This window comes from Anas acuta, chromosome 1, assembly GCF_963932015.1.
Source record: "Anas acuta chromosome 1, bAnaAcu1.1, whole genome shotgun sequence".
Lineage (NCBI taxonomy): Eukaryota > Metazoa > Chordata > Aves > Anseriformes > Anatidae > Anas > Anas acuta.
The window spans coordinates 121,287,139-121,313,927 of NC_088979.1; the positions used below are offsets into that span (position 1 = coordinate 121,287,139).

General features: G+C 43.8%; 1 protein-coding gene across 1 annotated transcript in view; it reads left to right on the forward strand.

Annotated features, from left to right (window-relative positions):
• The window catches only part of GTF2E1 (general transcription factor IIE subunit 1), a 47,370-nt gene that overhangs the window by 5,832 nt on the left and 14,749 nt on the right, over positions 1-26,789 (forward strand). Inside the window, exon 2 of the mRNA XM_068698337.1 lies at positions 2,491-2,968. Within this exon, the coding sequence (XP_068554438.1) occupies positions 2,521-2,968 (448 nt within the window). The 5' untranslated portion in view covers positions 2,491-2,520. The remainder of the gene's footprint in view (positions 1-2,490; positions 2,969-26,789) is intronic.

Genomic DNA, 26,789 nt, shown 5'->3' on the forward strand with positions numbered 1-26,789 from the left:
GTACATTGCTGGCAGTTTCAATCAAAACCAAGGTTTAGCTCTAATTGATTGTAAAATTGTGAAAATACCAACATAATGAAACGGATTTGCAGGCAGACTGTCCTGTGACTGTATTCAGATTGACTCTGGCTTCTTTAAAAAAAAAACAACACCTGACTGTTTTCAGTACTGCATGGCTAACTCATCCTGGGGCATCCTTGATTGCTGACACTTTTATCTTTACCTAGCTTAATGCAGAGCTCCGTTAAAAATGGCCTTTGTGCGAATTAAACCGTAATGCATGCAGAGAAGGCAGACTCAAGAAATGCGTGCATCGTGGCTAATTCACGCTGGGATAAACATAATTGAATTTCCTTGAGGGGAAGGAAGTTGGAGCTGGACATCCAAGCATTGTCTTCTGTAAGCTCTTCTCAGGCTGCCATCAAACAGCAGATTTGGTGAAGTTCTTTTCAATTTGAGCGCTGTGAGTAACGCTTGGCCTTAAGACAGAGAAAGAGAAAAGCTGAGGTGGGAAAGTATCTTAAAAGAAAATAATAAACATGTTTTTTTGGATTCAAAAGGCAGAAAAAAGAAAGCAGTGCAGCCTTAATTTATTCAATAGCACGCTCCACAATGCAAAGCCTGATTGCTTTGTAGTTGCTCTGGCCATAACCCCTGAGAGGAACGTACCTCAGTGCAGAGGAGGGTGGGGGTTGAAGAGAAGTGAAGCTTCAGTGGGTAAGGTTGCTTAAAGGTTTTGAGGGGGAAGCATTTCTATAAGTGATAGCAAATTTGTGAATAGACTGAGCTGATGGAAGTGCGTCAACAGCTGCTGGGTAAATGTAGAGTCGTAAATGCTAGAATGGTTTGGGTTGGAGGGGACCTTAAAGCCCACCCAGTTCCACCCCCCTGCCAGGGGCTGGGACCCCTCCCACCAGCCCAGGGAGGCCTTGAGCACCTCCAGGGATGGGGCACCCACAGCTTCTCTGTGCAGCCTGTGCCAGGGCCTCACCACCCTCACAGTAAAGAATTTCTTCCTAATACCTCATCTAAATATACCCTCTTTTAATTTAAAGCCGTTTCCCCTTGCCTTGTCATTCCACTCCCTGACAGAGTCCCTCCCCAGCTTTCCTGTAGCCCCCTTTAGGCACTGACAGGCCACTGTAAGGTCTCCCTGGAGCCTTCTCTTCTCCAGGCTGAACAACCCCAACTCTCTCAGCCTGTCTTCATAGGAGAGATGTTCCAGCCTTTTGATCACCCTTATGGCCCTCCTCTGGAGTTGCTCCATCATCTCTGTATCCTTCGTGTGCTTGGGGCACCAGAGCTGAACACAGCACTCCAGGTGGGGTCTCACGAGAACAGAGTAAAAAGGGGAACATCACTTCCCTTGCCCTGCTGGCCATCCTGCTTTTCGTGCAGCTGAGCATAAACCTGGCTTTCTGGACTGCAAGTGCACGTTGCTGGCTCATGCGGAGCTTCTCATCAACCAACAGCTGAGGTCCTTAGCAGAGCTGCCCTCAATCCAATCTCAGTTCTGGGTTATGCCCATGGCAGAGGTATGAGGAATTCCTTGCGTGATCTGATCCTGTGTATTGATCTTTGTATGGCACAGAAGCATGCAGTCGATATGACTAGTTGTGGCGCTTTACGTTGAGGTAAAGAAAAACAAAGTGAAAATACAGTATTTAGAAATCTGCCTGGTCACAGCACAGTAAGTTTATGAAGTATTTATCTCTTAAACAGAAAATCTTGCCATGTTCAGTATGTCTTGAATTTTGCTTTGCTTATCCTGTTGCATTGCACATGGGCTTCTAAGGGCTGAATATGGGACTTCAAATGGAGGATCAGTCCTGTGGAAGGACACGTGTGCCCACCTGTGATCAAGGCTCAAGTGGTCTGTTAGGTAGTGATTGATAGTGCTAATAGTTTTCATGCTGCAGACAGCTGACCAAGATGTACTTATCAGAACGTAAGGAAAATTCTGTCTCTTCTGATGGGAGTTTTTGTTTGAATGTGTACCGGTCTGTACTAGCAAGCTGTCCTCACATAGTGTTGCTATCCAGTGATGTCTGAGGAACAGAAGCAGGCAGGGATATTTATAATGGGATGAAGGGACATGCAGTAGGGCCACAGAACTATCCCACTTTCTTGGGCCATCTGAGGTCCTTTTTTGCTGTAGTCTTTCCACCAGGACACAAGTCTCAGCTGATCATGAAGCTCTCTACTGGAGCTCAGCTTCAAGAGAGTTTTCTTATTCCAGCTTTGGGTAGAACTGAAATCTGCTGAATGTTGTGGTAGCAATTTGTGTGCTTTTATTTTCCACCATCCTGTTATAAATTTCCAAGTTCTACTTCTGTAGAATAGATGTTACTAACATCTAAGGGGAAAGATCGGTGTTGGGGAAAGGGAAACAGAGAACATCCCATCCTTTTCTTAGCTATGAGAAAGATGCATGCAAACTGCGGAAGTCAGAAGACTAGTTATGAATCCATCTGCCTTTTCTCATTGCAGTATACATGAAGCTCAAGCTCTGAACCTGCTATGACTGACCCAGACGTCCTCACTGAGGTCCCTGCAGCTCTCAAACGCCTTGCCAAGTATGTTGTGCGTGGGTTTTATGGCATTGAACATGCTTTGGCTCTGGACATCCTCATCCGAAACCCCTGTGTGAAGGAAGAGGACATGTTAGAGCTCCTGAAATTTGACAGGAAGCAGTTGCGGGCTGTCCTCAACACCCTCAAGGGTGACAAGTTCATCAAATGCAGGATGAGGGTCGAGACAGCTCCAGATGGCAAAACCACCCGTCACAACTATTACTTCATCAACTACCGCCTGCTGGTTAACGTGGTGAAGTACAAGCTGGACCACATGAGGAGGAGGATTGAGACGGACGAAAGGGACTCCACCAATCGCGCCTCTTTTAAATGCCCCATTTGCTTCAGCACTTTCACAGACCTGGAGGCCAACCAGCTCTTTGACCCCAGGACAGGTAAGATACAGTAACAGTGCTCTGGCTTTCTCCTTCCTTAGTGCCAGGCTTTAAGGAAAGTCTCAGGATAATTCTCCTGAGCTTGGCAGAAGGTCGAGATAATGTTTCTGCATATGGTAAGTGTCTGAATATCAAAATACTGTAAAAACGTTGCAGAAAAATGTTGTGTTTTACTGCCCCACTACTATTTGTTTTGGTAATGGTTCCAGTAGTTCTTGCAGAGTCTGTACAGGCAAATAGCAATTTTGGTAAAACGCTTGGTGGTAAGCTGAGTGACAAGCAGTAGAGAAATGAAGTCTTACCCCAATCAAACTCAAGGATGAGTAAGGGGAGCTGTCCTTTTTGGAAGAAGGTGGCTTTTTGGTGTAACCTGGTCTTGCCTTTAAAGCTGACTTCTTGTTTGCAGAGAGGACACACAAATCACGGAGTTTTATATGCAGGAAATTTGTGCTATAGATATGGGCATGCGGGGAGTGAACTGTTACTGTTTAATTTGCTTCTAGCCATTTCATTATGCTGTACAACCTGGCTTCCCTAGTGTAAACCATTCTCACGGAAGTTAAATTAATTCCAGACTTGTCTGTGCTTGGGAGTAAACAATTTTTTTTGCCAAGTGCGTGCCTCAGTGGAGGTGTGTATCCGTCTCATGCATACAAAAGCAGAGTCATTCCTGGGTGTCAAAGGGGCAGTCAAAATGCTTTGTGTCTTCTGTGCTAGGGAAGAAAAGGAAAAACACCTGCACCTGATGAGATCCTACTTTGCCTCTCTAATCTGGGTTTATCCTGGGGGGAAGACAGGGAGCAGAGGTTGGGTGTCAGGGCTTTACCTTCTGAACTAGTTTCTTAGTGCTCTTTAATGTTTCCTGTTAAATTCTTTCTCCTGCGGACAGCTTTTATTTTTTTCAAAGTTACGTTGTGGATTGTGTTGGCCACGTGCCTCCACTGCCCTCTGGAATCTCCTCTCTCCCATTCAGGCCTCTCGCAGAGAGGACTCTGGAAGAGGTGTGTGGAGGAATCAGGTTCACTGGACTGTTCCAAGGATGCCTTTGCCCTTAAGTTGAAAGGCAAAGTTGGAGGATAACCAAAAGCCTCATGAATTTCAGTCAGGGCTGACCTGGGCTGCAGCCACATTAATAAAATGCTGTGAATCAAAACGCAGGGCCAAAGAGGTCCATGGAGCAGGTAGAGCATGGAAAGCATCCTCTCTGCTAGGCTAGACCAGGCTGCACTTAAAATGGCAGTCAGCTTCCCTTCCCTGTCAGTGATGGTAGGAAGGTTTTGAGCCTCTCTGCCTGTAATCATTCTGTTTTGATTTGTGAAGTGTGGTTTGTGAGCTCTGTCCGTACCTCGGGTTTGTAGTGCTCTTCAGTTACCACAGCATCAATCTGTCTCTCAGCTTTAGCTAAGGTCTGGTTTGTATAGGTTACCTGTAGGGTACAGGCCCTCAGATAGAGGTCTTGCTTCAGATCTGTTTTACTCTATTTGTGAGTATAATTTCTGAAATAATTTTGAAGAAAAAAAAGAAAACACAAAACAACAACATCAAAAATAATTTTAAAAAATGGGACAGCAGAGATTTTTGTAGGTTGGTTGTTGTTGTTTTTTTTTTTTCCCTGTAAGAACTTACTGAGGACATGCAGGAGCTAATAATATCCCAAGTCATATTACCTATGTACTTTACTGGGATGTGCAATGCTGTACCTATGCTGGGTTTGTGGCTTCCCTGTGTCTTGACATTGGGAACTTGTATGAGAATCTCTGGCCATCTTCTGTCTTTTCTTCTGCTTTCCTGGAACTCAGAAACTTCGAGCATTTTTAGCCTTCTATGCCAAATGATGTAAGCAATGCAAAATAAGTTCAGTTAATGTTCTGACTGTACTCGGAGAACTGGTAATAAAAATTAATAACATTTGTAGCTTTCACTTGGGTAAATTCTGCTCTTAGTGCAATTGAGATGTAACCAGTTGGCCTTATGCAGCTAGGGTTGGGCATTACTGTAGAGTCCTGCAGTGATGACTTGGAAGTTGCATCTATCTTTCCAGGCCTTTCCTGTATAAGAAGGTGAATAACCTAGAGTCCTGCAGAAGAGAGTATTTTTCTGATATAAGATTGGGTTTGTTTCACACAGCTAATTGCAATTAAAAACATGTAGGAAGAACTTTTGATTCATGATGTTTCAGATTTCTGTTCTACCTATTGTCCTGACAGCAGGCTCGTCAGGAATTGCTGCAGGCTGGCCTCCTGCACTGAGCTGACAGTTCTCACCCACTTTGAATGTGTTGAGATCTACCGAAAGAAAAAAGCTAATGCTACACGATTGAAGTGTTACTTTGAGCCTCGTGTTTCAGGAGGGTTGACTGAGAAAGGAAAAAGATTGTAGTCTTCCTAGAAGATCCTGTTACGAACGCTTGAAAAACTGATCATTCCTTTTCCTTTGTGTCACCGACTGCAGTCTGACCTGTGCTCTGATATTTCATCGCTTTGTTCTGCATACATGCTAGCAATCACCTGCAGCTGCTATTGTGATGAAGCCTCACGCAGGTAGAAAGCTGCAGCCATTCCCTTAAACAAGGTAAGGGCCCTCTCTTGAGGCAGAGATGTACAAGAAAAAGATTAATTGAGTTACAGTAAGAAAAGTCAAGTGTTAAACGCGTGCTGTGAGTAACAGAGCCGAACTGGCTGCTTCCTGACCTGGGCTGACAATGGACACTGACATAAGTCGCTGGCACGACTTTCATCTGCATCTTCCACAGACTTTGGGGAAGATTTTTCTTCTTTATGCTTTTAAGTGTAGAAACTACAAAGATTTCTGTAGGGCAGTTCCTGAAATTTTAGAGCAGTCTAAGCAATTAGATGCTATCGTGTGGATTGGTTTAAAAAAAAATATCTCAGAGGTTTGAATATGTGCAAGTATGTTCTGTGGAGGCTGAGAGGGGGGATCCAAGGAGCTGCATTGTCTCACCCAGTAGAGGGAGCTGTCTTCTTTCCTCTATACGTACAGGCTTGGGTTGATTAATTTGTTGAATGCCACGTGGAAAATGGAAATGTTTTTCATGAATGCGTGTTCTGTAGCATGATTAAGTGGGTCTGGTTGAGGAAGATCTGTAATGTATCCTGTTCTCATACCCTAATCATATTTGTAAATCTAGTGTAGTGTTGGAGTTGCCTGTCAAATTCAAGGTCAGTTTGAAAGAAACGGTGACTGGAGACTGGAATAGGGAGAGTGGGGCTGAAGTGAAGGAGTGAGAGGAACAAGATCCTGAAGTGCATTACAGTGGCTGATACCAAGCCATGGATTTCCTTATGTATTCTAAATACTAAACTGTATCAGGATATCCAGCAGGGTAGCAAGTAAATTTAACATTAGAAAGAAGATACAGGCTAAATAAAGTAACTTTTCTCTTCTCTTCTACCTTTGTAATGCAACTTTTATGCAGTCTTGTTTTCTTTCGCTTCTGTTACCACAAAGAGCAGTCTTGATGTTAACAGTGAATGTAATTACAGTTGGTCTCTTCCATACATCCAGACATAAGTGTCCTTAGTATAATGTTCGGTTAGGTAAGACGTGATTAATAATGGAATTAAAGTATAGAAGGTAAGTGGGTAGCAGGAATTGGAAATATGATGCTGTTGGGATGTTTTTAATTGTGGTTGTACTTACTAGAGTCTTATTGGGAATGATAGCAGCTAGGAACTTATCTGCGCTCTGCCCTCCTACAGTTTGGTCCTGGTTTGGACCAAATGAATGACTTTGGGTATGGCTGCCCTGCTGCTCCTGAAGGCGCGCTGTAATAGGAGTATCCTGAGTATCACAGTCTTACTCTGTGTGCTGATACCAAATGTAATTTGGGAAGAATGGATTGAAAGTGCCAATATCAGTTTTCTAGAAGGGGAGACAACATGGTGAATTTTGCTTTAACCCCACTTGTTTTCCTGTCACTCGTGTAATTTCTGTACTTCATAACAGACTTGCATGTAACATGTTCAGAGGCTGGCGCTCTGTACCTGTCGCAAGGCACCTTACTATCACATTCATTCATTCAGCTGAGCTTTTGTATGATTTGAGCCCTGTTACTGAGATGGGGAATTTGACCAGCCCTTGATTTTTGCCTTGGTCTTGTGTGTAGATTTCTGGAGCCACTGCCTTTTGCTTCTGAGTACTCGGCTCCTTGCTTCATCCCCAGTGAGCTATTCAGAACACATCTGACTTCTCTCCTTGTTCTGAATTTCTGCTTCCTCAGGCAAGTTCTTCCACTATCTTCAAATCTTCCTGATCTGATTCAAATTGCTTCTGAGCCTGTTCTGTTATTTTTTATGTTCCCCCTTCTCCCTGTTTGTTTTGTTGTTTGTTTTTTTTTTTTTCCTTTTTCTTCAGGAGCTCCCTTGTCCATTTCTGGTACATCTCTTTGTATTCTCTCCCTTTCAGCCACTAGAAAAAAAAAATAATCCTGAAGAACGATTCATTACCACATACTCATGCTATGTAGTCAATCCTAGATTTGTTCTTTTTGCTGTTGATTCTTGTTCTTTAGGTTGACTGATTTTTTCAGAACAGGCTCTCTGGTTAGCTTCATTTGCCCTGTACTGTCATGTATGTGCTATATCATATTACTACTACTCCAGTTCACAGCTTTACCTGCCCGAACCAGGATTTAATCTTTGTAAATTGGCATACCAGAAACTTTCCCTGAAAAAGAAACAGTTGAGAGCAATTCAGTTTGTAACATCACATTCTCTGAATATTTTTTGTCTTTTAGTTAGCTTCCCTACTGTATGTAGACCCTTCCGTGTGATTTTTCTTGACTTTACAGGCACATTTTCCTTGTCTGTGATCTCACATAAAGCTTTTGGCAAATGCCAACAGAGGGAAACTGCCCATACTCTGCTTAGTTTCACTGTTTCTATTCAAATTTCTGGCAAAAGCTGCAAGAGTGCTCCTGTCAGCTTTACTCTGCTTCAGAATGGTAAGGCCTGGAGCTACAGGGAAAGAAAAACTGAGGAAAAACATCAGAATTAATGTAGGCTTTTCTGGAGGTAAGAATACTCTTCAGAACTGTAATCTGAAGGGGATGAGTACAAGCTGGACGCTTCTCCTCATGTACCCTTTGGTCACTCAGCTTGATGGAAAAACGGGTGACAGTAGTGCTGGAGCCGGTGCTGTGCTGAACGTGAGGGCTGTAAGGGCCTCTTCGGAGGCAAAATCAGAGACTCTGTGGAGCTGTTGCCTGTAGACTGCTGGCAAACTGATTCCCTGTATTCCAAATTGTCTTCTGGCTGGTGTGCTGTCTCTTTTTTTTTTTTTTTTTAATCTATCTGATAAATGCAAGCCCATATTTATAGTATTGATAGCATTTTTGTCTGCAAAGGACATTGTATTATTAGCAGTGCAGGAAATAGTTGCCCTTCAAGTAACGGTTATCACTTTAACTTTTCTTCTGGCTTTGCAAATTGAAATAGATAACAATAAGATCTCTAGGATCTGTGAATGTTGCAAAACCATTTGCAGTGATATCCTGAAAGCTGGACTGCAGCGTTCCTATCTTTTACTCTATTAACTCGCTGTTCTTTTGAAACTGCATGCTTGGTAATAGCGTCTGCAGAGTGTCAGCCTTATGGGCACGGGCATCTGGTTTTCACTTGGATCAGGAGCACGTCTAGAATCCTGTTACTTGTGTAGTGTTTCTACAGCTGGATGCAATTTGAGGGAATAGTATGTGGGCCTGCTTGGTGTTTCGGCTCCATCTTCTTGGTTGGAGTGTTTTTAAAACAAAAAAAAAATAAATAGGAATTTCTTTGGATACTACTTCTGTCCACTTAGGGCTTCCTGTGCTTGCTGTCTGGCTCAGCCTGTGCATAGTAGGACAGGAGGAAGAACCCCTTCAGCTTGGAGCTGCTGACGTTGTGCTTATGAGCTGGAGTAGAAATGGCTCTTATTAAGAAGAGGAAAGCATTCCTCTCCCAGTTTTATACTGAATATGTATTAAATCATCTGGCACTCCTGAACGATCAATAATTTGTCTAATGCAGTCCTTTTTTTTTTTTGGAATGTTTAATTTACCTTTTCAAGAGAGAAATGTCTTTGACTGTTCAGAAATTGTTACAGCATTTTTCATGCAATTGGGCTAAAAGCAGCCAGCACAGTGAGATGAATGAGTAACTCATGGTGCTCCTCGAGGTAACACCAACTGCTTCTGAAGGTGCTTTTTTTTCCATTTAAGATACTAGATTGCTCCCCTTCTCTGAATTGCAAACCCAGCTCAGCAGAAAGGGAGAACTATAGCATGAAATTCAGTGTAATGTTGTTTTTCCGTAATGCAGCACGTCAAATTTGGTTGACACCTTTTGAATTTTCTGTTACTTGCTGCTTAAACTATGCCTGCGAAATACACACACGCGGACAATTCTGCATATACACTGCAGCCTGTGATCAGAGGGAGCTACAGCATTGCCGTGCCCTCAGAGCACCCTCCCTGCCTCATTCTCCACTGACACCTGCTGTGCCCCCTGACAGAGCTGATTAGCTTGTTTGCCATACAGTGTGCTTGAAACTGCTGACTGGGTCCCCGGTCTCTCTGTGTAGCTGTGAAAAAGCTATTGCCTTTTTCTTTTTCAAATGAAGACCTGCAGTGTGTTTGCTCCCCAAGCGTTGCTAATTGGGCAGAGGTTGGAGGCCTGAGTGTGTCCATCCCATACGAAAATAGGTCTCGGAGCACACGTGCCAGGTAGGCATGGTGCTGGTGTATCGTCAGTGCTGAGATAGCACAGAAATGCTACGCTTCTGGTGGGCAAAACCAGAAAGCTGCAGTGAAGCAACAGCAAGTGGAGCAGGCATCTCTGTCTCAATCTTTCACGAGTCTGTAAACAAGTCTTAGTCAAATCCGCTACCCACTCACATGTCCTAGCTTTCCCACCAAATGCTTCATTGTGTAGGTTTCATTAGCTTCAGTTCAGCTATTTGCAAGTCCTAGAGAGTGAAGTTCAATGGCAAAGTAGCTTTGGTCATCTAGCAGTTCTTCAAGAAGCCTGACTACATTCTGAAGTTGTCTTTTGGAGCCCTGAAAAAAAATGCAGTTAAACCAAACGGATGTAGACATAGTCTTGAAAATGTTGCTAAGCTGTACACAAACCCTAGAAGACAAATGCAAGATGCCTAGAGTGATTACCTAAAACCAATTCCACGTCTAGAGGAGTTTTGACTTGTTTTGAGTATGAAAAGTAGGTCCTCTGGAAATGAGGAGACATTTCTGCTCAGAAAGAGCGGTCAGGCATTGGGATGGGTTACCTGGGGAGCTGGTGGTGTCACCGTCCCTGGGGGTGTTCAAGGAAAGGTTGGACCTGGTGCTTAGGGACATGGTCTAGTGGGTGACATTGGTAGTAGGGTTATGGTTGGACCAGATGATCTTGAAGGGCTTTTCCAACCTTAATGATTCTATGATAAATACAAAGCATAACATCATGGAGGGTGGGTTTTTTGCTTTTTTATACTTGAAAGGTATGTGTTTTTTTTTTTTAATGTGTTGAAAAAAAAGGTCAAAGTTGGTCCTTAGTGTCGCTCAGTTCTGTGCTTAAGGGGTGTGTATTTGAACCTTAATCTGTGAGCTCGGACAAATGCCCTTTGCCCCTAATCTCTTGCACTGTCTGAAAAATTAACAACTTCCCCTCTGGCAGCATTCGAGCTGTTCTTTCTGTTATCATGGCAGTTCAGACTCGTTTTCCAGCTTACGAAGAAATATCAATTGTATGAATGAGTGAGAAACATGGGGTTTCTATAGCGATCTGATCAATTGTGCTGCGGGGGTGCCAATGAGAACACGGTTTCTCCTAGCCAGTTTCCAAAGCAGCTGAGTACTGCGAGGCAGAAGTTGCTGGCAGAAGCACGCCAAGTGAAACTGCTGCAGGTGTCCTGCTGAAATGCTTGATAACTGGCAATGATGCCATCACCGTACATGCCAAACGTACACTTCTTGCAGTTGCAGTCCACATGTGCCCTGCCAAATCACAAGATCTGCTTCCTTTCATTTACAAGAATAAGCATTACTTATGTCCCGGCCAGATTTGCTCAGGGTCTTAAATGTGGAGGATGGAGTTTAGGTCACCGACAGCAGTCTCGAGTTAAAAGCAATATTGAATTTGGTCTTAATAGAAAGCCTGCTGGTTCCTTCTACCCCTCTGATGTTTTGGGACAAGAAATTGGAGGGCTAATTTTCCAAAGAGTGGGTGACTGCTGTGAAGCTGCGTGCGCTCGTGTCACAGATAATGCTGATGTCAGTAAATCTTTGGAGAAATACGGGCACAGCATAGATGCCTATGGTGAAGTGACTTGAAAAAAGGTGGGGGGAAGCAAACAAGTGCAAATTCTGCTAGCAGAATCCTCTCTTGCCCACGTACTTCATGTTTGTCATTGTTACTGTCTTTACCCAGAAGTGCTAAAACTTGCACAATGAAATGGAGATCCCACAGGGTGTGCCAGCGTTGGACAGTCTTGCATTTAAACTACTTGAAGGGACAAAACTGCTCCACAAGCAATGGTACTCATTCTGTTTCCTACTATGTTTTCAGAGAAATAGTTGCAGTTGGGAATGCATGTAGGTAGTCTGTTTATCGCTTCCTTTTTTGTTCTTGAGTTCCGTTACAAAATAAAGCCACAAATAAGGTAAGGTTTAGTGTTGTTGAACATGCTGCTAGTCAGTTATCAGCTCTGAAAGTGAACATTTCTGTCTGAATTCGTTAAAAGCTTAGCACCATCAGGAACAGTTCATGAAATCTAGCTTGTCGTCAAATAGTGTAAATTTCTTAATTTCTGTTCCAGAAATGCAGAAGAAAAGTCCTCTTCTGTCACCATACAGCTGCTCATAAACACATTTCTCCCTGTGTTTTTCAGTCTTGCTTTAACCATAGTAGTGATTCTGTGTAGCCTTCATCAGTGACTTCATGTGAACGTCCTGCGGCATGTAAGATTTTACTCTTTGAGAGCTCTGTCCTGCTGCACAAAACACTCAACTCTTACTTTGGGAAGTGATTATCCTTTTCCCTGCATCATCCCCCACAACTGTGGGCTGAAATTGAAGCAGAAGAACAAAACTGTGCTTGGAGCCTTCATACTGACGTATTTGCACCACCGCTGTTCCCCAGGAGAGTCAAGGTTCACCATTCTCTTTTTCTCTTGTCCTATACTAGATTATGGGTCTATGTGCTTCTTCCTCATTCTAATTACACTCCTTTTTAATTAAAACACTTTTCCCATACTCTGCAAAAAGGAGTAGAGGATATTTTTTCTGTTAATACGAGAAGATGTGTTTGGGCTGGGTCTTTGCCCTGTTAAGGTCTCAACAGTTAACAGAAATTGTTGATGTTTGAAAGAAAAAAAATCTGTGTAGCCGTATTGGCTATGTAGATAAGAGAATTAATGATTTTGCTGCTGGAGGATCAAGCTTTATTGTCACCTGGAGGTAACAGAAGCTTTCTTGCTTCAGAAATGTGAGATTTGGGGAGGAAGAAAGATGAAAATGAGAGTGGGAGATTAGGGGGTGGCAAGTGCAAGACAATATTCATTTTAGAAGATAAGCAATCCTTTTGCTGTTCCACCCCAATGTGCTCTTCAGGGAAAAGCAATGGTAGCGAGAGGCATGAAACCTATTTGGTGAAGATTTGCATTTCAAAAGGATTGGCAAGGCTTTTAATTCCCTCCATCAGGAATGGCCAGGAAAGGCATTTCATCAGAACACAGCATCATGTCTTCAATGATTAAAGGAAATCTGGGAGTCGGAAGGAAATAGGCAGCTGCTTTGGCAGAACAGGAGCAAGCTCAGTAATGTAAAATAGCTCAGATAAAGCCCATCTGAAAATGGATCATGGAAAAAAAAAAAACTTCCCCTTCACAGTCAAACATTTTCTTCCTCTGAAGCTGTTCAGCAGTCTTATTCTTATTCTCCTGCTTGTTCCTGAGGAATTAAATGTGCCTGATTTGCTTCTTGGTCGCACTGACATGTGGCGCTAAGGCAGGCTGTCTTTCCTGTGTTACCTTCGCTGTTGGTCTCCACTGGTGTGGCCCCGCTCGCTGAGCTCAGGCTGAGAAAAAGAGTTAAACTGCCCTGCTCCCGGGCACGCTCTCACTGACAAGAAGACAAATGCGTTGCAGTTCTACTGCAAGACTGACTATGAACCTTTATGTTGGCGTTCATGGGAATATCTGAATGCTGCAGTTTTAAGTTGTGAAGAGATCATTAGCAACTTCGGGATATAATTCTCTAGAGCCAAGAAAAGAGACCCGCTTTTTTATTTCCATAGTAATTGCATTCAGTTGGTGAAGCTGATCTTAAAAGGCGTTTGCTTGACTGTCCTCAGGCCTCAAGCAAAGCACCTGTACACCGTTGCAGTGAGTGGAGGACAAGGTTATAGCTTGACCGTAAAAGACAAAGGATTAGGTGATTTGTGATGCTTCATTCAACCTGAGATGGAGGGATGGCTGTCTTAATTGTTCTCTCTGCTTTGCGAACAAGATCATAGGAATAAATCACGTTTATTGCTGGGAACAAACTACATCAATTTTACAAATCCCCATTTTTATATGAGGAGTCAGTAACAGTTATAATTAAGTTGGCCGGTATATATACACAAATAGTCTTGTAAAATCCTTAAAAATGTATGTTGCAAAGGAGCTAATGAAGCAAGAAAAACGAAATAATCTTCATCTTCTATATTTGGTTTTATATAAGCTAAATTTTCAGAAGATGCTGTTTTTGTGCAGAAGGGTTGTCTCTGTATTTGGCTTGATTCTTTGGGGCATTTTAAGGTATTTAACTCAAGGCAGGCTGTGCTCAGCACAATTACCATATGCTTTTTACGCATATAATTTTTTTATGTAATGACCAAATGACTTGGGTGGCCACACCAGAACGTTTCTGTCAAGGTGTGTGTTCATCCTGCACCTCATCCTTCCTGCTGGCCAGGGGTTTGTGGCTGGTAAATGCCTTGGTGGTTCGTCTTAGCCTGCCTGGAGCTGGAAGCCCTAACTTGTAAAGCAGACAGGAACTTGCTGCTTTCAAGGAATGAAGGTCACTCTGCAGCTTAATATTATCTCTGAAATGAAATCCTAATCATGTCAATCTGTTGTACATTCGGTAGTCTGAGTGTTAAGGGTTTGCTGCCTTGTGTTATCAACTCTGCAGCGGTGACAGTCTCATCCAGGGACAAATGGCTTCAGTTGTGAAAACAGAAGATGCAGCAGAGCCTCAGTTTAACCCATGCTCACATCAGCATGCAGTCTGGGGATCCTCCTAAATGTTTCTGGGGTGGCTGTCATTTAGGTGCCACAGTAGAAACCTGCAGATTGAACCACTGGGCATGAGCTCCAGAGATCCCCCTTCTACCACATTTGCATGGCTTTACAACTTAACAGTTAAGGTTTCCACCTTCAAAAGGGGAAATATTAGGACACCTTTCTTCACGCTTGCCTGATTTCTCTGGTTAGACTGACAGCTTTGCAAGCAAAGTTTTTCTCAGTACATTTTTTTTTTTTTTCAGGGCTCCACTTTTGTGTGACTCTGAGCCTCTAGATCCTACCCAAATAGAACTCATGCCTTAGAAATACCGAGCCTCTGCTAGCACTGTTGTAAAATTTCATCTCTGTTGATATTTAACTAGAAGACAACATGTTTGCAAATTTCTGAGATTCTTTTCTCTCTTTCTGTCTTCTTTTGGATTAAAGAGACTTTAGGGCAGAAATGAGTCCTTTATGCTCTGCTTCTCTCCCTGTGGAGTACAACTGATCAGTTCTATCACAAATCCAAGTTCATCGCTGGTCTTATTAGCTGTAAAGGAAAGGAGTCAGAGCTTATCTCTATTTCAATTTTAGATACTACCTCTCTTCTATCAAATAAGGTGAAGTGTTAGTTAAATCTGTGCACAGTGCGTTTCTAACAGAAGGAAATTCACCTGCCTCCTTGCAGTTGTGCTAATCCTACTTGCTCTGATGGAAGTGTTTATGGTACTGAGCATGAGTATGTACTTAAGGAGAAGAAAGGCAAAAGGAAGTAAACAACACATTGGGCCTTCTATATGGAACTTGAGAGCTGTGAGAGCTCAGATATGTGCAATTAACGTCAGTGTGTTTGTTCATAATCAGTTCTGGAAGGAACATTAAGACCCTGTAAGCTTCTCAATATGGGAAATCAGGAACATCAGTTTTAGAAATGTTTGAGAATTCATTTTAGTAGGAGTTTTTTTTTTTTCTTCAGATCACTGACTGAATCAGAATATGTGACAATTTCAAATATGCATTTGCTGATATTTTTTTTGAAGGCTATATAAAACCACTTTCTTTAATATATGCCAGTGTTTGCATGCAGGTATGCAATACAATTTTTCAGTGTCAAAACATTGATTCATCAACTTGTGATGGCTCTTCATTTAAGAACTGCTGTCAGCTGTGATGCAAAATCCTTCAATACATTTGTGATATGCTTTTTCTTTTTCACATTATAGCAGTTAGAGCTTGAAATTGCTGTCTTACTCAGAAGTTATCTCATTGGAGAATATCTCTAGTGGTACAGTCTCAATCACAGGCACTCACTTTGATCTTGTCCATGTAGGTCCTTGTAAGTGTCCTGAAATTGCAGTGTCTGAAAAATGAAGTTATGACATGCTGCCTTCATCCCTATTCTGCCAATCTCAAGGTGCCTTTATACAGCTTATGATTGTCTTTCTTTGGCAGGGAAGGTGCTGGTATAGGTGAGTAATATAAAAGGCACGATGCTTTGGACTTCAGTAAGCTTCATGTGGTTGACTTCTGACAATTGCTGTAGTTTGTAAAGACAGTTTTGCATTCTAATTGTGGTTTCTACCAGAAACGTTTTCCAATTCTGTCTCATTAGTACATTTAGTACATTCCATGTGTGTATATTGTTCTACTTTCAAAATCTGTAGTAGAAAGTATGCGATTAAGTGAACCAAGGTAGACCCTTGAAATGCCCTTTCTGGCTCACAGCAAGCAATCTAAAAATGGTGTTCTTCACCTTTTATGCAGTCATTTCATGATGAATTTATCTGAACCATATTTCTTCAGTTTCTTGGTGAGTCTACAAGACAGTTGAACATCCTTTCATCTCCCCAGTCAAAATATTTTGCTTTCCATTTTTCTTGTTACCCTCTAGCACCTCTAAAACTTCAGATTGGGTTCACCCTTTTTCTGTAATAACTTACAGTCATGCTCAGTTCCCTCCATACCAGTAAATTCTTTTCTGTGCTTTGGCCTCCAATTCCCAGTTTTCCCCAAGTGTCATGACGTATAGTCTCTAATAAAATATGCCATAAACCTCGGGTCTCCTCCACCCTTCCCCAGATCTGAATGCCAGTTGCTGGGCTTGCTGCCATCATAGTTGGTTGTTTAAGCTCTAGCTCAAGGCATGTGCTGCTATCCCTCACTGAGCTGCAAGAGAGTACTGAATCCTTTTTGGGGGAGGGAGGAAGACAGAAAGACATCTAGAGCAGGCTTTTTTTTTCATTATACATAATCTATTAGTCTAGTAATACATGTATAAAAATTCAAAATTGGTTCACGGTAAGAAAAATAAAATTACTGATGGGGTAAGTGATTAAAAAAGCTTGGGAGGGACCAATCTAGTATATTTCTGGAGCTTCATATTAGTTCCCTTCCCTTTCAAAGGGAACTTCTATCCCTTGCCTAGTGTCAAGATGTTCATCTTGGATATTTTTTTTTTGGGGGGAGGAGGATGGAATCCAAAGCAGCATCAATTTGTTATTTGAGGGTTAAATCAGACTCTGGATTTGTTTTTGAATTTGAAAGGCAGTGTTTGGTGTTTTTTTAGAAGTTGTTTTTTTTAAAGTACCCTGATCTTTCACTGACTGCTTTTGTCCAAATTCTGAACATTTCTTCTTGCTTTCACTGTAATTTTTTTGTCTGTCTTTCCTTGACCCTGAAGTAATTTTTTTTATAAGTGCTCAGTGTTTCATTGAGAAATGGAGAGACACTTCTCTCGCATCTTTGATCTGTATTGCCGTGTTTTTGTGGCGTGCATCGAGCAGACAATGAAGAGATGAAATGGGGATGGTTATGACTTTCAAGTGATGAACCATCTGCAAGTTAGTCCTTGGAGCGCAGAGAGATGGATGCCATTAACTTTGTAGTGCTGTTCTTCGTCTTGTACCCAAGGAGAACTGGGAGTATTCTGGTTTGGGATTGCAGAGATAACAAGTGATTGCTGTTGTGTCTGCTTCCTGTAACAATCTCTGGTTTTCGTAGTGCATCAAGTGACTGGTGCAGGTGCCAGCAGAGTGAGGTTACGTGGTTTGGGGTTTTGGTTGTGTTTTTTATTCTCTGTTCGCCTCATTTAGTTGTAGCTCTGAGGCAAAACAGCCCCTGGTCCCTGTGTGTTCACATGGAACCAGAACAAATTGCTTCGTTCCCCAGATTGTTGTGAGTGAGGTAAAATTAGTCTGAAAATATGTAGAGAGGTCAGAGTTTCCTTAAAAGGAAAGCTAGTGCAAAAGTGTAGAGGATCTTGGATTGAGTAAGTGGGGAAAGACCCTTGAGCTGGGCAGGAAGAGAAGTTCTTCGTCCTTGCACCATAAAAAGAATATTTAATAGGAAAATAAAGAAATACTCAGACTACCCTTTCTATTAATTTTAAAGTGATGTGTTCCAGGAGGCAAGATGGAACAAAGAAGAAAATTTACTCCCTTGACCCTGGAAGACATTCAGTTACTGCAGTGATGGGCATGTAAGATCTAAACAGACAGTTCTGGAGCCTTCTGGCTTGGAAAAGAGGGGGTGATTGATACTCAAACATCAGGAAATCAGCAATGTTAGGATAGAATTACACTTTTATTTACTCCATGCATGTGCATCCAACTCTGTACAAATGCCCTCTCTTAAAAGATGCAGTATTTGGTGATTTACTACACATCAGTTTACTGCCTTGTATGCTGCATCAGAGGGTGCATGCTTGCGCTAAACGGTGGTGGTGGTGGTTTCATGCTGATGGACAGCTGAGCTCCACCACTCCCCCTCCTCAACAGAACAGGGAGGAAAAAATGATGAAAAGAAAGTTTGTGGGTTGAGACGAGGACAGAGAGATCACCCACCAAGTGCTTCCATGGGCAAAACACACTCAGCACAGGGAGATTAATATAACTTATTACATATCACTAGCAGATTAGAACAGTGAGAACTAAAAGAAAACTAAAAACACCTTCCTCTCTGTCCACCTTCTTCTACCTCTTCCCCTAAAGCAGCAGAGGGGAATGGGGGCTGTGGTCTGTCTTCTAACACTTTGTCTCCATTGCTCCTGCTCCCTGTGGGGTCCCTCCCATGGGATGCCATCCTTCACGGGTCCCCCACGGGTGGGCGGCAGCTCCCCCCAAACCCCTGCTCCTGCATGGGCTGCTCTCCACGGGCTGCAGCTCCGGCCCGGGGCCTGCTCCTGCGGGGGCTCTCCATGGGCCGCAGCCTCCTCCAGGCCACATCCACCTGCTCCACCGGGGGCTCCTCCACCCATGGGGGGGCTGCAGCGTGGAGATCTGCTCCATGTGGGACCCATGGGCTGCAGGGGGACAGCCTGCTCCACCAGGGGCCTCTCCACAGGCCACAGGGGAACTGCTGCTGCCTGCCTGCAGCACCTCCTGCCCTCCTGCTGCACTCACCTGGGGGCTGCAGGGCTGGATCACACTCCTCTCTCCCAGCTGCTGTTGCACCGCAGCTTTTTTCCGTTTCTTAAATTGGCTCTCTCAGAGGCCCAGCTAGTCACTCATGGCTCAGCTCTGGCCGGGGAAAAATCCCTTTTGAAGCTCGCTGTGGTCTGATGTGGGGCAGCTGCTGGATTCTTCTCACAGAGGCCACCCCTGCAGCCCCCCCGCTACCAAAACCTTGCTGTGTAATCCCAATGTCAGCGTTTTCATGTATAATAAAATGTGCTGGCATTTGCTGGCAGCAAAATGAATGAATTAATTAAAATCCCAATAATTGTGTCAGTGTTCTTCTCTAAAGGAAATAACTGGCAGTGTTACAATGAAGTTTTGTGAAGTTATTCACATACATGAATGTGCATATCCATCCAACTTACGTTTGTAATTGGTAATAACTTGGCGTGACAAAGCTAGGAAGAGGCTGAGTTGAGACTCCCAGAGTTGCTGCCTTACAGGTTTTCTCTGAGGCTGAGTTGTTGCTGTTCTCTTCCCCAAGTCACAGTTGGAATCTGTAAAATCTTTCATTTGCCTCTGCTGCAAAATGCCAACTGTAGGATGGCATTCTTCATTAGTTATTACTGCTGAAATAAGAACAAAAGGCAGCCCAAGAAATTAATGCAGCTAACATTTCTCCTACTTTGAAGACATCGGAAGGAAGCTAAAATTAATCTCAATGTTGGTTTTGCTTTAAAACACCCTTGCAGAACATTGCGTATTCCCATAACACAACTGGATAAATGAGAGAGAATTTCCTCCTAGGCGCAGGCACTGAAAATGGATGAGGCATTCATCTCCCCAGCTGGGTGTTTGCAGAGCAGGTGTGCACACCTGAGCTGCTTCCCAAGGCTTTCCTAGCAGAGAAAGAGGCTTTCCTGACACAGCTTCTGCCTCACTGCTGGTAAAGGGAGCCCTGCTGAGAAGTGAGGTAGCCCGTATGTTCATGTCTGCGCTGTAAGAGTCTTCTGTTCAGTGGGAAGAATCCTTCCGAGCTGTCGCAGGCACCAGATGAAGGCGAAGCCTGCCAATTCTGTTCGAAGACTCTGGAGGACCTATTAAAACGGCACATGTTAAAATCAGGCTCACATATGGTCTGCTGTAGTTAAACTTCTCTTTTGTATGGAACAGTCCAATCCGGAGAGACACGGAGCTGTTGCACAAAAATGGTAGATTTTGGTTGTATTAAGGAAAAACTATGCATTTCAATTTTGGATTTATTAAAAATAATAAACACAGTAGTATATAAAATAATTAACCTACTACTTTATCAATGACTGGCATAAAATATATTTACCATTCTACTTTGCTTTTGTTAAAACAACCTGTGGCAAGCTGAGAGCCCAGATACCTTGGCTTAGGTTCTGGATGTTGTTTGCAGCGTGGAGGTAGCTTTTGGTGCCTTCTACATCTGTACGTTTTTGTCTTCACCCCTGAAACTGCTCAAAAGTTTCATGGATCAAGAATGTTACGGGTTTGTTGTTGGTGGCTGTTTTTTGTTTGTTTTGTTTTGTTTTTAGTGGTGGTCACTTATTCAAATTCAAGCTGAATAAAGCTCTCTTCCAGCCCACTCTCCAATCAGCAAGTCCACTCTACCTACCAAAAAGAGAATCCGTGACTTTGAGCATTCCTCTGAAGTGAACGCACGTAGGAGCAGCAGACAATGGGATGATGAAGAACCGTGTGTAGGAATCAACCTGCAGTTCTCTGCTTTTTCTTTTCAGCCTGTGTGTGCTGGAGACTAGGAAAACAGGGCAAGAGCATCATGAGATGTTGGGTGCTGAGTCACGCACGAGATCCTGTGTTAAAGTCAAAAACATTGCTGTGACTTTAAGTTAAACAGGTTAGCAGATGGTCTGTATCAGTCATGTGTAATGTGCTGGTGCAAGTGTTTGCTGTGATTCCAGTAAGAAAGGCACTCAGACGCGGTGAGGTATTGATTAAAATGTCATTTATTGGAGCTAATGAGAAAGAAAAAGAGAACAGATATTATGTCCCTTGGGATGCTGGGAACCCCACGTTGTGCAGCACTGGACAGATTGCCAGTAGGGCACCACACGGTGTGCAGAACCTGGTCTCTTCACCAGCATTTTGGTACAGGATTTTCTTAGAAGAAAACAATTTAATTGATCACTTCAGCTGCTGAGCAGAATAAAGTCTGCATTCGAGCATGTAGTTTCACTGTAAGATGGTAACAAGGGTAGGCACTGGCGGTGTAGTTGCTGGTGCAAGCAGGAGCTGCCTTCGGAGTCCTCTCGTGTGATTCACTGGCTGTCCCTTCAGGTACTGTGACCTGGGCATATGAATTTCATCAAAAGCCTGGTAGAAAAACATGGTAGAAAAGTCAGTCTTCCCCATTTTTTCCCTAATGAAGCATATGTGTTAAGCTGCCACTTTGTTCCCTTGGAATCATTGCAGCATGTGAAGCTGCGCTCTGTTTATCACCACAGGTGGTCAGAGGGCAGGATAACGCAGGGTAACATAGCATCGTCTCACGCCTTGCATGACATCGTTGTTAATATAAGCAGCAACCAGCTTCTCTTGTGCTGTCTGCAGCTCAGCACTGTTGATTCCTGTTGGTTTTGTCCTTTGTGGTGACCAGAGATCATTGCAGTGCGTTGCCTGGACAATTCGCCCTTTCTCCTCACCCCCTTCTTTAAAACCAGTACAGTATCTTCTACCTGGCTCTAATGAATTTCATAATGTGGATTGCAGAAATTTCTTCATTTGGATTAGCATTGCTGTCTCCCAAAGCATTTTAACCCTCCTCTGCCCTCTTTTTGTTCATGGGATTTTTTATCTGCCAGTCACTAGAAATGTTAGAGCAGCCTGGTCTGGCTGCAGAGCTGGGTCTGGTTTGGGCTGGAGGCTGGGCTAGGGGCCTGCAAAGGTCCCTTCCATCCCGAGCCACCATACGATTCTAGTCTTTTTCCCATCCCTCACATTTCACCAGCTGCACAAAACTTCAGGCTCCACCTGATTTGTTTCTAAGTCTGTATGACAGCCTGACATCCCTTTCCAAATGTGTCCTCTCCCTGCAGTCTGCTGGTGGCTTCAGCACATCTCAACAGTGGCACAGCCCCAGTGAGTCTGTAATTGCCACCTCCTGGACTACACTACTGGACCTGAAAGAGGGTGTGAAGGTGAACAGGATCCTGCAGTTTCTAGGTGAACCTCCTCACTGCCTTACGACTTTCAGAAGTGAACTGAAGAGATCCAGAAAGCTTTGATGTTGAAATCTTTCACGGGTCGCAGTCGGTTCCTTGGATCCTGCACTCCCCCAGGTGTCTCCCAGCCAACACCACCAGCCCTCAGCACATCACCCCCAGGGGAAGGGCGCCGTCCCTGGTCCCTGCCGCACTGCAGGGAGCAGTGGCTGCTTCAAAATAAATCCGAGAGCAGATGGCGAGGCAGATTATTGTTCATCCTAGGGCGATGATGATGATGTGCCAGCTAGCTGCTGGTTGTCTATCAGAATTAATCAGGAGATGGTGCGGCACATGATCAGCGAAGCCACCGCTCCCCCTGGGAAGAGGGAAGGAAGAGGAGAGAAGCAGCTCTGTAAAATGAGTTGTCAGAGATGCGGTTGTCTCCAAAGATAGGAGAAGTTGCCTGTGAAGGGGAGACTATTTAAAAAGAAAAGCAGGAATGGGCTTAGGGTTTGGGTTTTTATATGCACGCGTGTTCTTTTATATAGCTACACTATGCCTAGCTCCTAAAAAGCAACTGGGTGCATGTGATCAATTTCTCCCTGCTTTTGTCTCACTGGAATTGTAAAACATCTGAAATAAAAACATTCAAGAGGTTTATAAAACCTTTATGGATAGGAGCTGTACAGATAGCATGAACCACGATGCGAGCATATGCCTGGCTTGGCTTCCTGGTCTGTGTCAGAGGAAAGGACTCGCCACTTGCTGTGCTGAAAGCACTTCACAAGCATTCGCTCCCTGGATACCCACAAAATAAACTAGGCAGAAGCTGACTCAACCCATCGAGCTGAAAGACAGTAACAAAGGTACAGCCTCAGAGTTTTCATGCCTTAGCAGTCTGAAGGGTAGTTTACCCCTGGTGTCTTTCTTCTTTTCTTTTTTTTTTTTTTTTTTTTTTTTTTTTTACTGTTTGACTAAAGAGGTTAATGAAATGGCATAACAATTAGCAGATGTCGTGTTTTGTTTCATCAAATTAAGAAACAAAATAGGGAGTACCTCGTGGGTTGTTGTTTCTGTAATGGAAGTCAACAGCAACTTCAGGTCACTTAGAGGAACTGTCAGTCTATTTTATTAACTCAGCAAAATTTGTTAAACTAAACTTCTTATTCTGTGTCTTCAGCTTCTGTTGCCCAAGCTACTTGTCATGGCACAGCTTTTCCTCCAAAGATACGTTTTTCTGGGGTGTGATTTATGGAGGACTCACGTTACTGTTTCTGAAGATGATTCAGGTGATACGTTAAATACTTCTGTATCTGAGGCTATCAGGCATGGACAGTCTACTTAAAGACCGCGTTTTATACAAACATACACTGTGAGATACAAAAAAAGTGGGATGAAATTTGCTTTTTTAACTACTTTTCTTTCCTTTTATACTTTGTAAACATCAGCATAGTCCTGGGTTGTTAAAGAGGTACTTGCCGTGTCAAATAATCTTTGCCTGTACGTAGCAGTGAGTGAAAGGCAAAGCTGAATTAAGCTTTTTTGGCTCTTATTTTTCAGGTGATCAAATTTGAGATGTTAGCAGTGAGGGGAAATCAACCCGAAGCAGAAATAAGATAGAATGACATGAAGAGAGGTAATCCCTCTGGACTCTGAAAATTTGCAAATGTCAAGGAGGCTTTTTTATTGCTTTGCCTGGCATTACTATAAGCTTCGTCAATATATCTCCTCCACAGCTCCACGAGCGAGACAGCAAATCACCAGCAGGTTATCTGAGACAGCAGGAATCTTTAGGTCAGAGACGTTCTTAAAACACTCCTGATGCCAGCAAGTCCTTCTCTCTTGCTGGTGTTGCAGATGATGAAATAAATTACTTTACTGGTTCATCTCTTGTTAGGTATAGGTCAGGCTGAGCTGGAAAATTTGTCTTGCAGGCTTTGTTTCCGATCAATTCTACCGTGTGCCATCGTGGGAGGGCCAACTCTTAGTGTTTTACATCCCTAGCACCTGAAACTTCCCATCTTTGTTGTCTTTTAATAACTGAAATAGTCTTGGGAATTAGTTTAGTCCAGTGTCTCTGCACTTCCAATCTGCTATTATTATTTTTTTGGCATGCAGGTTTCTAGAGTAATTTAAAGTAAGTTGTATATTCAGGGGGTGCTCTCTTAATCTTAAGTATTTGGGTGCAGGTAGGAATGGGTGGCACACATACTCTGCAGTGAGAAGATTCCCATTTCTTCTGGTCAGCATTACTCATTTTGACCACGAAACCAGCGATAAGAGACTGCACTGCAGAAAGCAAAAATTGCCCTTAGCTGCAGAAGGTTTTTCCCTCTGAGAAGAGCACTAACTGAAAACATCCCCCCTTTTTCTAAGTACGAAATACAGGTGAGAGTGACAAGGATTTGGTCTCTGAAGGGTTGGTAGCAGAAATGCTTATTTTTTAACATGTGCCTGGGGCACTCCTGCTGGCTCACCAGGCCATGCTGGCATTTTAGATTGTGTTCTGAACACTGGTCTTAGCAGTCCCTGCTGTACATTTCGCCCTGTAATTCCCCTCCTACTTTCTTTTTTGGACGTTTTGGTAGGCCTAGAGTGTGTCAGGTTCTGCTGGTGCTCCAGCCTACGTCCTAGAGCCTGTGTGATGGTGCTTTCAGCACCGCTCCTCGTTACAGCGATGGTCAGTAAGAGAAGGGGTGAAAGATCTTTTAAAAAGCTTTATAAAAATACTCTGTAATGCAGCAGAGTTAACAGGTAGGACTTCCAGGCAAAGCATACGTGTGCACGTGTCAGAAGGGGATCTGTTACCTTTTGAATGAGTGAGAATACGAGGTAGCGGATGGAAAATGCTACCTTGCATCATCCTTTGTATTCCCAGCAAAAAGTGAATCTCAAAAAGTCTGTTGGAGAGCAGTACCCATTCTTATCTCATCCTGTTATATATCTTGGCACCTTTCAGAGAGTGCAGGCTAGGGGCATGATCTATCACAGCAGTAAACAGCAGATTCGGTGAGGGCTGCCTGTGAGCTGCTCCAGACCTTTGGAAAGGAGGATAATCTGCTCCGATAATAGACTGGCTTTGTTCTGAAGTAACCAGCATCTGAAAAACCTGCTTTGTTCCTGTGAAGGCCTCCAGAGCCTCTCAGAAAACCAAAGGGAAAAGCAGACGGAAGAGCAGCGTGTCCTTTCGGAGCTGGCCCATCTTGCAGTGCCACTGAAAAGAGCTGGAAACAACGTGCTGGCGCGGAGCTCGCCCTCTTGCTTCCTCCTCCTCACTGTTGCCAGCTGCTGCCATCAGGCATCCACGGCCACCACTGCTCGAAGCAGCGGTAGGGAAATATGCACGCTTCTGCCGTTGGCCCATTGGCCTTCCAAATGGTGCCTTGGGATGGTGCTCTAAGTGTTTTGTTCTTGCTCTTTGTTCTTCAATAGATTTCTGGTGTGTACACGAGCAGATTTGCATGAAACGCAAAGACTCAGCATCCCTTGTGTAACCTTCTTTTCAACTGGAGTTTATTATAATGAGGAGAAAATGGCATTTAATTTATTTATTTATTTTTATTAATCTTCATTGTTCTCTGTTGGAGGTCCTCGTAGCTTTGTGGAGGAAAGTCATAGAATCATAGAATCATAGAATATCCTGAGTTGGAAGGGACCCTTAAGGATCATCAAGTCCAACTCTTGACACCGCACAGGTCTACCCAAAAGTTCAGACCATGTGACTAAGTGCACAGTCCAATCTCTTCTTAAATTCAGTCAGCTCGGTGCAGTGACCACTTCCCTGGGGAGCCTGTTCCAGTGTGCAACCACTCTCTCTGTGAAGAACCCCCTCCTGATGTCAAGCCTAAACTTCCCCTGCCTCAGCTTAACCCCGTTCCCCGCGGGTCCTGTCGCTGGTGTTAATGGAGAAAAGGTCTCCTGCCTCTCGACACCCCCTTACGAGAAGTTGTAGACTGCGATGAGGTCTCCCCTCAGCCTCCTCTTCTCCAGGCTGAACAGGCCAGTGCCCTCAGCTGTTCCTCGTACGTCTTCCCCTCCAGGCCTTTCACCATCTTCGTAGCCCTCCTCTGGACACTCTCCAACAGTTTCATGTCCTTTTTATACTGTGGTGCCCAGAACTGCACACAGTACTCGAGGTGAGGCCGCACCAGCGCAGAGTAGAGCGGGACAATCACCTCCCTCGACCTACTAGCGATGCCGTGCTTGATGCACCCCAGGACACGGTTGGCCCTCCTGGCTGCCAGGGCACACTGCCGGCTCATATTCAACTTGCTGTCTACCACGACCCCCAGATCCCTCTCTTCTAGGCTGCTCTCCAGCGTCTCATCGCCCAGTCTGTACGTGCAGCCAGGGTTTCCCCGTCCCAGGTGCAGGACCCGGCACTTGCTCTTATTGAACTTCATGCGGTTGGCGATCGCCCAGCTCTCCAACCTATCCAGATCCCTCTGCAAGGCCTTTCCACCCTCATTCGAGTCCACAACTCCTCCAAGTTTGGTGTCATCAGAAAACTTGCTCAAAATACCTTCTATAAGTCTAAGTCATGCAGTAGGGAATTTTCCTTACCGCCTGTTAATCCTGAAAGGACTCTGGAAGGAAAGACTTCTGGTTATTGGCATTTCTGAGCCATCTTCTATTGAAATTGATGGCCCTTTTGGGCTACAGGTGGCACAGGAGGTGTGTCAGGGTTGTAAATCCCTCTTCTCAGGGAACATGTTGCGTGTTGCTAAATGGATTCAGTAGTTAGAGCAAGCGTGGAAGAAGAGATCTCTCCCAGAAAACCAGAAGTGCCGATGTGGGTTGACAGATTGATCTCAGGCACGGGAATTATTTCACGGCTGCCATTGCCTGACACAGGAGGCTCTCGAATGAGTCTCAGGACATTTCTCTGCTGCTTTTTCCTTGTCCCTCGGTGCTTGAGGTTTTCAAGGAAGACAAATGCTGTCCTTACGTATTCTAAGGTGTTGCCAAGGGTGTCTT